Genomic DNA, 11,227 nt, shown 5'->3' on the forward strand with positions numbered 1-11,227 from the left:
CCCGCCAAAGGCTCTGCCCGTGCCAGTCCCACCCCTTCCAGGTAACTGCCTCTCAGGGTTTGGGGGAGGGTGGGGGTCACGCCCTGCCCCCTCAGTGACTTCCTGCCCTGCCCCCCAGAGCCATCCTGCCTCTCGAAGCCCCTCCCTGGCCCCCCACCCCGCAGCCTCCTCGGCACCAGCAGCCATGACACCGTGACCTCTCCTGACCCTGTGACTCTTCTCAGCCAGGTAAGGGGGAGGGGCTAAATAGGGGTGTGGGGGGATGGCCCTTGGGTTCTTTAGGAGAGGTGGGGGTGAGGGTGCTGTACCCAGAATGCCTTGCTCTCTGGCTCAGGAGGGCTGTTCCTGAATCTTTTGCGCTCTCAGCCCCTGGGTTCCTGACCCAGAATCCTGGGGAGGGGGTGGGGGTGGGGCGTGGCAGTTATAACCATAATCCTTTGCTGTCCTGCTCTGGGTGTATTACCCAGAGTCCTTTGGGGTGGGTCCTACCCATAATCCTTTGGGTAAATGGGGTCTGGGACAGGGGAGAAAGTTCTTTGCTGCCCTATTCCCCAGAATGCTGTGCTGCAGGGAAGGGAGTGGGCTATGTGTTTGTGCCGCCAGGTCCTGCCACCCCCAGGGTCCCCACGTCTCCTGGCATGGCCCCTGGCAGAGTTGGTGGAGGCCACGGGCGGTTTCTCAGAGCAGCACAAGGTGGGCGAAGGTGGCTTTGGTTGTGTCTACCGTGCCCGGCTGCGGCACACGGATTGTGCTGTCAAGCGCCTCAAGGAGGTGAGGGGGGGCTTCCCAGTATGCTTTGCGCTGTCCCATCTTCTACCTTCTCCCCAATCCATAGGCCCCTTACAGGCATCCTTTGTGTTGCCTGCTTCTCTCTTTTCTGTCCTCTCCCCAGCATCCTTTGCACTCTCTAGTCCTTGACCTTCCTCTCTGCCCACTATAGGCCCTTTTTTCAGCATCCTTTGCACCAGCCATTATCTTTCCCTGAATCCTTTGCATCTTCTGCTCTTCCTTTCCCCTCCGCCGCCCCCCCAGCCCTTTGTAGTGCCAAGTCAGGGTGACCCCTGTTCTCTCACTAACTTCCCCCCTGCCCTCCAGGATGCAGAGCTGAACTGGAACCTTGTCCATAACAGTTTCATCACAGAGCTGGAGAAGCTCTCGCGGTGAGGGGGGCTGTAGGTTGGGAGTAAGGGGTACTGCAGAGCTATGATAGGGGTAGGGGGGACTGGGAGTTGGGGGTGAGGGGCACCGTGGGGCTATGTTTGGGGGGGGATGGGGATCAGGAATAAGACGCACCACTGGGCTAATGCCAGGGCCCCTCCCAGGTACCGGCACCCGAATATTGTGGAACTGGCTGGGTTCTGTGCTGAGAGGGGCCACTTCTGCCTTGTCTACGTCTTCATGCCCAACGGGTCCTTGGATGACCGGCTACGCCCACAGGTAGCCCCCACTGTGGGGGTTAGGAGTGAGAAGCCCCTTGGGGCTGTTGGCAGGGGGAGAGCTTCAGGTTGGGAGTGAGGGGCACTGGGGAGGTATGTGGGACTGAGTCCTGACTGGAGTGGGTGTGGAAGGGGCAGGGGCAGCTGCTGGTGCCACCCCCACCCAAATCCTCCCCTCTTCTGTGCCCCCCCGCCCAGGACGGGCGTCCTCCATTAACGTGGCCTCAGCGCCTGTCAGTACTGGTGGGGGCTGCCCGGGCCGTCCAGTTCCTCCATCAGGACGTGCCCAGTCTCATCCATGGGGATGTCAAGAGGTGAGTGCTGCAGGTCAGGAGTGAGGGGCATTGTTGAGATGGTGGGGGCTGGGGGTTAGGAATGAGGAACATGGTGGGGCTAGAGGGGCCCTGGGTCCCGGGGGGGGGGGGTATCCTGGGACTGTGTCTCACCCATTTTCTTCCCTCCAGCTCAAACATCTTGCTGGACCAGACACTGACCCCCCGGCTGAGTGACTTCGGGCTGGCACGGGTGGGAGTGGGGGGAGGCCGGGGGGGCCGCAGCGGGACCCTGGGCCGTACGGGCACAGTGCGGGGGACCCTGGCCTACCTGCCCCCCGAGTACGTGCAGACTGGTGCACTCTCCCCTGCCATTGACACCTACAGCTTTGGTGTGGTGAGGCCCCTCCACCCCCACCCCCAGCATGCTCCTGCCTCAGGCCCATTACCTAGAGCCTTTTGGGGGAGCATCATACCCACAATCCTCTGTTCCTCTCTGAGATGCCATTACACAGATTGCCTTGGGGATGTCATACCCACAATCCCTTGTTCTCTTCCCCCATACTTCACTAACCAGAGTGGTTTTTTTTGAGTGGGTCCTACCTGCAATCCTTCACTCCCCTGCTCCAAACCTCGCTACCCAGAGTACCTTTGGGATGGTTCTACCCACAATCTTTTAGCTGTATTGCTCCAAACTCCATTACCCAGAGTGCCTTTAGGGTGGGTCCTACGCACAAGCCTAATCTTCCTTGCCTGAAACCCTGTTACTCGGAGTCCTTTGGAGAACTACCCATAATCCTTTGCTCTCAAAGTCCAGTACCCAGGGTATACACAATCCCTTGTGGGGTGGGCTGTGGATCGCCCCCACCCTGCAGTCCCAGGAGGATGGGCAGGGAACCCTTGTCTTAATCCCGCAAGGCTCAGTCCCACCCCAACACAGGGCTGGAGGCATGAGCTGACCCCCACCCTTGCTTAACAGCCCAGCCCCTCCCTTCCCCTCCCCAACTAGGTGCTGCTGGAGGCACTGACAGGTCGGAGGGCACTGGAGACGGACGAACGTGGACAGACCAAGTACTTGGTGAGAAACGACCCCTCCCTCCAGACCTGCAGTCCATCCCCACCCTTCTCCCCATGGTCACCTTCACTCCCAACCTGCAGCCCTCCTCTCAGTGTCCCTCCCCCACAGAAAGACCTGGTGGCTGCAGAAGAGGAGGAGTCCGGGGTGGGTGACAGGGATGTGGGCACCAGGCTGGGTCAGGCCTACGCAGACTCCCAGGCTGGGCCCTGCCCCCCTCTACTGAGCACCTCCCTCGGCCACCTGGCGGCTCAGTGCCTTCATCGCCGCAGCAAGCAGCGCCCCCACATGGACCAGGTATGGCCTCCCTGGGCGGAGAGCCCAGACCCCTGGGTTCTTTAGGTGGGGAGCAGGGGGTCCTGGGAGCCCGAACACCTGGGTTCTCTTCACCAGTTGAACTCGCTGCCTCCCAGGTGTATGAGGAGCTGGAGCGCCTGCAGCAGGCCCTGTGCTGGGAGCCTGCCCTGCCCCCCTGCCGCTCCCCTGTGGACCCCCAGAACCAGCCAGAGGAGAGTGACGACAGCCTGCCAGGAGTGGGAGACAGCTTCTCCAGTGAGTCCTGCTGGGTGTGATCCCTAACTCCGGTGCACTTGGATCTCTCTGCTTTTGACCTCCCCGCTCTCCCTCCCCCGCCTTGACCTGAGCCCTTTGATCTCTGTCCTGTTATCCTAGCAACCTTTGACCATAGAATCATAGAAGTAGGGTCAGAAGGGACCTTGTAGATCTTCAGGTCCGACCCCCTGCCTGGGCAGGAAGAAAACTGGGCTCAAATGACCCCAGCCAGGTAGGCATCAAGCCGCTTCTGAAAGACCCCCAGGGTAGGAGCCAGCACCACTTCCCTTGGAAGTCAGTTCCAGATCCTAGCTGCCCTAACTGTGAAGTAGTTCCTACGGATGTCTAATCTAAACCTACTCTCCAACAACTTGTGGTCGTTATTCCTTGTTATCCCGGGGGGCGCTAGGGGAAACAAGGTCTCCCCCAAACCCTTCTGGTCCCCCCCCTAGTGAGTTTATAGACAGTCATCAGGTCCCCCCTCGGCCTTCTCCTGTGAAGGCTGAACAGGTTCAGGTCCTGTAGCCTCTCATTGTAGGGTCTGCCCTGCTGTCCCCGGATCATGGGGGTGGGTCCTCCTCTGGACCCTGTCAATGTTGTCCACATCCCTCTTGAATTGGGGTGCCCAGAACTGGACACAGTACTCCAGCTGCAGCCTGACCAGTGTCGCGTAGAGGGGGAGGATCACCTCCTTGGCCCTACTTGAGATGCACCTGTGGATACGCATTAAGGTCCGGTTAGCCCTGCCAACCGTGACCTCGTGTTGTCGGCCCACGTTCATCAATGATGACTGCAAGATCCCTTTCTGCCTCCTTGATGATCTTCTCAAAGAGTTTCCCCAGGATTGAGGTAAGACTGACAAGCCTATAGTTGCCTGGGTCCTCCCTCCTCCATTTTTTAAAGATGGGGACCACATTGGCTATCTTCAAATCACCTGGCACCTGGCCCGAGCACCACGAACGCTTGTAAAGCTGTGCCAAGGGCCCTGCAATAAGCCCTGCTAGCTCCCTCAACACCTTGGGGTGGAGAGCATCTGGACCTGCTGATTTGAACATGTCCAGCCCTTCCAGAAGCACTCTAACCCAGTCCTCCTCAACCTTAGGTCTTGGGGCGTTCCCCTCAAGTCTGTCTTGAATCACGGTAGGGGAGTCCCGGTCCCTGCACAAAAAAAGAGGTGAAGAATTTGTTAAAGAGGTCTGCTTCTCTGGTGCAACCACCAGATTGCCCAGCGTATCTTGAAGGGGCCCCACATTTCCCGGTGACTTCTTCATCCTCCCTCTATATTTGAAAAAGGACTTTTTATTATCTTTGATCTTGGACGCTAGACCTAGCTCTATGTCCACCTTAGCCTTCCTAACAGCCTCCCTACAGGCCTGAGCAGTGGAGGTATACTCCTCTTTGGAGATAGCCTCCCCCCTTCCACCGGGTGTACGCCGCCTTTTTGGCAACCAGGCATTCCCAGATGTCCTTGGTGAGCCAGGGAGGCTTTTGGGCACTCTTGCCCCCCCTTGCTTCTTGTTGGGATCGTCACCCCTTGGGCCCTGAGTATCGTCTCCTTAAGGAACGACCACTCATCTTGGGCACTGAATTCCCCTGCCCTCGAGAACCCCAGCGTCTCTCCCACCAATCTCCTCAACTCGTTGAAGTTGGCCCTCTTGAAGTCTAGGGCTACCACCTTGCTGCAGGCCCTTGTCACCCTGCGCTGGATGATGAATTCCAGCAAGCGATGATTGCTATCACCCAGGTGGTCAAAGACCTGGAGCCCCCTTACCAGATCATCGCCTGTGGCCAGGACCAGGTCCAGCCCGTAGACCAGAGGCTACCCTGGTGTGCCTGACCTCCTTGATGTGCCTAGCACTTCCCTGTGACCTTTACCTTTTCCAGCCTCTGCTTGTCTTGTTCTCTGGTCCCCCTCCCCCAATGATTAGAATACTCCATGGTTGCAAACTTCATCCTTTTGGGTCAGAGGTCACCGGGACAATGTCCCAATCGCACCTTTGCTTATGACCCCGTCTCTTTGCCTTGACCTGGGCCACGGTGCCGTTTGACTTCTGTTTTCTTGCATCCTGCACCTGGCTACCTTTTATACCACAGTCTACCTTGTGTGGTATAGGACCACAGGAACCAGTGTCTTCAGACCCTGCTTCTTATGCCTTTGACCCCAGGGCTGGCTGAGCCCGTACTAACTGTGGCCATGGCACCCTGCATTTCCCAAGCTTGGCCTTTTTTTCCCAGTGACCTCTGACCCATTCCCATCTCTCTCCTGCAGGCCCCTTGCCACCTCCTGCTGTCATCATCAACCCAGCCCGGCGCCGAATAATGGAGCGCTTGGAATTGTACGACCACGGTCTCCTTGACAGCCTGGGGGTGCTGGACTCGGGGCCCCCATATGGTGAGTTCCTCCCAGCCCCTTTTGGAGATCCCTGCTCCCCACCCCCCGCTCTGACCTATTCTCTTCTTTTCCACCAGGCTCTGTCCCCTCCCAGCTGCCTGAGGAGAGTGAAGACTTTGACGTTGGTCCCTGACGGACGGAGTTCTCAGTGCTGACACACTTTTGGAGCCCCCACCAGCTGCTAAGTTTTCTTCAGTACCACTGTGGAACCTAGGCATCCTGAGGCTGTCTCTGCCCCCTAACAGTCCCAGGTCTTCTCCAGGGCCATACACCATGGTCCCTCTTTGTTCCTCTTCCCCTGACCCCTGAGGAACCCAGGCATCCAGGAGTTGTCCCAGGTTCCCCCATCCATGGACACAGTTCTCACTCACTCACCTCCCAGGACTCGGGTTTTGGGGGGCTATGGGGGGGGGTCGTATAGGTCTCCCCCTTCTCAAATCCATCCCCCCCCCAAGAAAGGCCAAAAAGAATAAAGTGTTTTGTAGATTTGATTTTATTTATTTTTTAATCCAGGGCTGCAGCTTCTCTCTGGGCACGCGCAGCTTTCTCTGGGGTGGGTGCTGGGTATAATAGGAACCTCCCAGGAAGCTGGCTCTGGGGTGGGGAAGGGGCTGGGTATAACAAGGACCCACAGAGGCAGCTGAGTCTGTGAAGGCTGGTTCCCAGGGGATGCTGTAATGCAGCTGGCTCAGGTGGGTTGAGGGGCTAGGTTGAATGGGTGACCCATGTCCAATGCTTGCATGCAGCTGGTTCTGGGGCACAGCATGTTGCGGTATTGGTTTGTCTGGTTCCAAGATGTAGGGGCCTCTGGGGTGGGGTTTCTGGGTGTAGCTAGCTTTGGGGTAGGGGCTGGGGAGGCCAGGCTCCTCACTTGGTCAGAAGACTGCAGTTGGCTCTGGGAGGGGGCTTCTGGGTATAACAGGCTTCCCCACCCAGTGCTAGGATATGGCTAGCCCTGGGGTGCAGCATGTTGGGGTACTAGTGTGGGGGCTCCTTGTCCAGTCCCACTGTTTGTCCGGTCTCAAGATGCAACTGGTTCTGGGGTGGGTCTTCAGGGCTCAGTAGAACAGGGCCCCTTGTCTGGTCCTGAGATGTAGTGGGTTAGTGTTTGTCTGTTTCCCAAGATGCATCTGGCGCATGGGTGGGTCTTCAGGGCTGGGTATAAGGACTCCTTGTCCAGTACTGGGGTATGGCTGGTTCTGGGGTTGGGGCTGAGACTACAGGGCCAATCTTCCACTCCTGAGCTGCAGCTGACTGGTGCGTGCTTTGTTGGGCTGCTGATTCATCCTGTCCTGCAATTCAGCTACCTCGGGTGGGTATAATGGGATCCCACACCTAGTTCTGTGACGCAGCTAGCTCTGCAGTGCAGCATCTTGGTGTTTGTCTGGTCTTGAGACCAGCTGCCTCTGGGGTGGTCTAGGCATAAAAGTGCCTCTTTTCTGGTCCCAAGATGCAGCTCTTGCTGGGGCGGGGCAGGGAGTCTTCAGGGCTCGGTATAACAGGGCCCCTTATCTGATACAGGCATTCAGCTGTCTCTGGGGTGTAACACATTTGTGTTCATCCAGTCCCACAATGCGGCCAGCTGTGGGGTGTGGCTCAGGGCCCCATAGCCCTGCCTGGCTCCAAGAGGGGTGAAGAAAAAAAAGACACAGTGGAACTGGGCCATATCACACACTTTGGACCAGAAGCACCCACTGAGGCTGTAGAAGGGGGCCCAGCAGCCATCGGCTACATGGAATCCTATGAACCCCACACCTGCAGGCTGCAAAATCAGCCAGCGCCACTACCCTGAAGGCCCTATTTCCCTGGATTTGCTACAGCCACCAGGCTCTGGCTACCACAGCCATTACATGAATGGCTAGTGCTGCCTTAATGCCCTGTGTGTGCCCCAGTGCCACCCAATAGCTCTCTAGTGAGCCAGCCACAGTAGCCAAGGCCTGGTCCAGCTTCCAGCCCTGCTTGGCTGTCTGGCACCAGACCATAGCTCAAGTGAAAATGGGGAGCATCAGTTGCTGATCCCAGATGGCCATCTGGACCCACTGCACGGGGCTGTGGGCCAAGGCTGCCAGGGCCAAGATGGCTTTGGAGGTGGTGCCCAGGCCCGTGGGGACCAGGGCCGCAGGGCAGCCAGTGCCAGGTAGGCAATGTTTTCCAGGGTGTTCGCGGGGAGGTGCAAGACTGGGGGCAGCCAGGCCACAGGGCTCTCAGCCTGGTGTTCATAGCCCACAGCCACTGCTGCTCTGTCTAGTGCCATTGTGGCCACCACAGCTGCCCACAGGACAACCTCAGCAACCATGTGGCAGACAGCCCTGTGGTCCCTGGGGCACATGGTACCCTGGTGTGCCAAAGAGGAGTGGTCTCCACCACCTGTGCAAGGAGAGAGAGCGAGACCCCAGGGAGTTGTCATGCCATTGGCTGGGACAGGTCCTCTCCTTCCCTGCCTAGTACAGTAGTTAACCCCTGCCCTGCTAGGGAACTGAGCAGAGCTTTGTCCACCCCACTGCCCCCAGTGATGCCCCTCCCTCTTGAACTGCAGCCTCTAGCCCGGGACTCTAGCCTTGCTCCTGACCCACAGCCCCTTCCCCACCAGACACTCTGCTGTCCTTCAGCCTCACCTGCCTCCCCCAGCCTTGCTCCTGATCTGCAGCCCCCAACCCCAGTGATACCCCTCACTCCAGGCCTGGAGCCCGCAGTCCTCCTGATGCCCCTCCCTCCTGACCCACAGCCCCAGTCCTGCTGCTGCCCCTCATTCCTGACTCACAGCCCCCTGTCCCCTCTTCTCCAGCCCTGCTGGTGCTTCTTGCATCTTACCCAAAGTCCTCAGCCCCATAAATGCCCACTTTTGACCCACAACCTCATACACCCAACCCAATCCCCCAGGGTCAGTTGCTGTGAGAAGAGGGGATTTCATGTGGGGAATAAGCATGGCACCTGAGGCCAGTGTATCCCATTTATCCATATTACCCCCACTTGTACACCAAGCTCTTACCACCCAGCTCTGGTTTCCCCCTTTCATGCACTGCAACCTCTAAGCATCCCTTCCCTGCTTCCTGGTGCCTACACCCCCGACTCCACCTGTAGCTCCCCCAAATTCCTACCACTTCTGGATACCATCTATAGTTTCCCTAAATTCTTGCCATTTTTGGACTCCCCTCCCCAAATATGCCTCCCAGTCATCCACCCCCTTGAGCATCCCACTCCCCCAAGGAGTTGATCCAGGGGGTCTGGAGCAGCAGTGGGCTTGACAGCAGTATGGCCACCATCTCGGGGCCTAGATGAACCCACTGCAACAACCACAGCTGCCATCTTGGCATGGTGCCAATGTGGGCCATCATCTTGGAACCAAAAATTCTAGAGTTTTGCATTTCTTTTAGCCACCATCTTGGCACTAGTGTGAGAGTGGTTGCCATCATGGCATGGATGCAAAGGCTGGTATTAGCACAGCGGCTATCTTGGCCCGAGCACAGCTGCCATCTAAGTAACACAGCAAACCCAGCAGGTAGCTTGGTGCTTGCATGAGCAACGCCATGAAGCACCGAGCAACACCTGCAAGCCATCTTGGCCCTGAGGTGAACCCAGCTGACATCTTGGTGCCTGGACATAAATACCCACAAACTGAAATTTAAAAATATGCATAAAAAGGGTGGAATAAACATTGTAGTACTTTGTAGCAAAACGTGATAAAGTGGAGTTAGTTTAATATTTTTATATATTTTGGGGGTCGATTTAGACAGTGTCCGGTGGGGGAGGTACAAGCTGATGCAACACCCAGAAATTTTAAAACGACCGTTAAAGGAAGGGGGCGGAGACCGGCTATACACCCAAACAAACTGAACAGTAGCCACTGATAAAATGAGGCGTGGAGCAGCGCCCACCACGCCTAGATGCGCAATAGTGCTTGGTTCGGGGGTAATGCACATGCGCCCTATTCAAAATACAAAGCAAGGGCGCATGCGCACATTCAAAGTCGACAGGGTGCCGGCACATGCGCATGAGGAAAGCAAATGCTGCTACCGCCAACATCCGGGCACTGGGCAACGCCATCTTTGAGCCTGGTTGAAAAGAAGGGTTCAAAATGGCGGCCCACAAGAGGCGCGGAATGTAGCGGATTTTCCAAGCACAGGGGCCTCCTTTTCAGGCGGGAAAGGAGCGACTGCAGCTCCGCCATCGGACGAGACATGCCGCGCGGATCTTTTTTCAGCTTGTAAACAACAGGGAGCCAATTTGAGCCGGCTCATCCGGGGCCGTGGCGTCCGCCATCTTGGAAAAACGGCCACAGCTAAACTTTCGGGCCGCCATCTTGGAAGCCCTCCTCCCCCTTGCGCCATCCGGGGATTTGGGGGCCCGCCGCCGCCATCTTACTTTCCACCCAAGGCGCAGCATCCGGGGCGGGAACTCGGCTGCGGCCGCCATCTTGTTTGCGGCCCATAGAGGAAGGCCATCTTGGCTTGTCTGTCTCGGAGGGGGCCGCCATCTTGGACACCTCCCTGAGGCAACGCCACCAGTGCGCCACCATCTTGTCGATATCCGGGCTTGCCCGCGCTCCGCCATCTTGGATTCTTGTGGCTCGGGCTCGCATCCGGGTAATTGGACCAGGGGCAGCCAGACGCCGGCTCGGACCATGACATCTGGGCGCTGCCCCACGGGCTGGGGTATTTCATCCTGGCATTTGCTGAGGCCATCTGGGTTCCTACTTGCCATGGGGCATGCACATACAGGCATTTGGGGAATGTCAAAACTAGATTCACTCATATTTGAAGCACGTGACACGGGGCAGAAGGAAGCACTTGGAGGACAGGAGCCTCCGCCCGCGGTTGCCCGACGCCAAGATGTCGGTGCCGGTGCCTGCGCCAGCCTGCTGTCCATCCCGCTTCCCTCCCCTCATGACGTCAGTGGAGGCAGATCCTCAGAGCTGGGCGGGAGATTTCAGAGGACAAGAGCGCGGGAGCGGGGTGGGGGAGGGGAGGAAGTTTAGGGAGGTCCCGAGGGGGGAGCTAGTCGCGCCAAGATGGCGGCCCCCATATGATTCCGGGTGGGCCGTACAGTGGTTCAGCACAGGACAGGGAAGCGAAGAGGTAAAGTCGGGGGAGGGGGGCAACCCGGCACAACAAGCGGCAGGGAGAGTGAGGGCGATAGAAGGGTAAAATCCCGGGAGGGGGTAGGAGTGTGGGGTGGAGAGGCCGGGAGGGGGCGGAGCCTGTCTCCAAAATGGCGGCGCCCATGGCCGGCTTAGCTCCTTAGTATAGCGTTGCTGTTTGGGGGGAGGGCTGCCCGCTGGCCTCGGCACTTGGGAGGAAACTGAGGCAGCAGACGGGGGTAAAAAACCCAACGACGATCGACCTTATTTAGGGTAGAAGCCTGGCCGCGGGGCAGGGAGTGGCAAGATGGCGCTGCTCATGGCCAATGGGGTTAACCGTACAACTGCGCACTCTGGGCTCTGAAGTCGCCCCTCTATGGCGGGCGAGGGGGGGAAAGCAGGGGGGATTGGAGGCGTAAATGC

The 11,227-nt window shown here is 58.0% G+C and overlaps 1 protein-coding gene across 2 annotated transcripts in view; it reads left to right on the forward strand.

The window, feature by feature from the left end:
- IRAK1 (interleukin 1 receptor associated kinase 1) overlaps positions 1 to 6,218 on the forward strand; it is an 8,134-nt gene extending 1,916 nt beyond the window's left edge. The window contains exons 3-12 of one of the 2 annotated variants that reach the window (XM_025213762.1): positions 1 to 41; positions 119 to 228; positions 604 to 771; positions 1,096 to 1,160; positions 1,323 to 1,437; positions 1,635 to 1,750; positions 1,901 to 2,105; positions 2,718 to 2,786; positions 2,895 to 3,080; positions 3,197 to 3,355. The exon at positions 1 to 41 is cut by the window's left edge and continues 2 nt beyond it. In XM_025213762.1, the coding sequence (XP_025069547.1) occupies positions 1 to 41; positions 119 to 228; positions 604 to 771; positions 1,096 to 1,160; positions 1,323 to 1,437; positions 1,635 to 1,750; positions 1,901 to 2,105; positions 2,718 to 2,786; positions 2,895 to 3,080; positions 3,197 to 3,355 (1,234 nt within the window). Of the gene's footprint in view, positions 42 to 118; positions 229 to 266; positions 772 to 1,095; positions 1,161 to 1,322; positions 1,438 to 1,634; positions 1,751 to 1,900; positions 2,106 to 2,717; positions 2,787 to 2,894; positions 3,081 to 3,196; positions 3,356 to 5,604; positions 5,728 to 5,804 lie in introns of those variants that run through there. The other variant, XM_025213761.1, reaches the window with a different exon arrangement.
- The last annotated feature ends 5,009 nt before the right edge of the window (positions 6,219 to 11,227 follow it).

Source organism: Alligator sinensis, unplaced genomic scaffold, assembly GCF_000455745.1.
Source record: "Alligator sinensis unplaced genomic scaffold, ASM45574v1 scaffold137_1, whole genome shotgun sequence".
NCBI lineage: Eukaryota > Metazoa > Chordata > Crocodylia > Alligatoridae > Alligator > Alligator sinensis.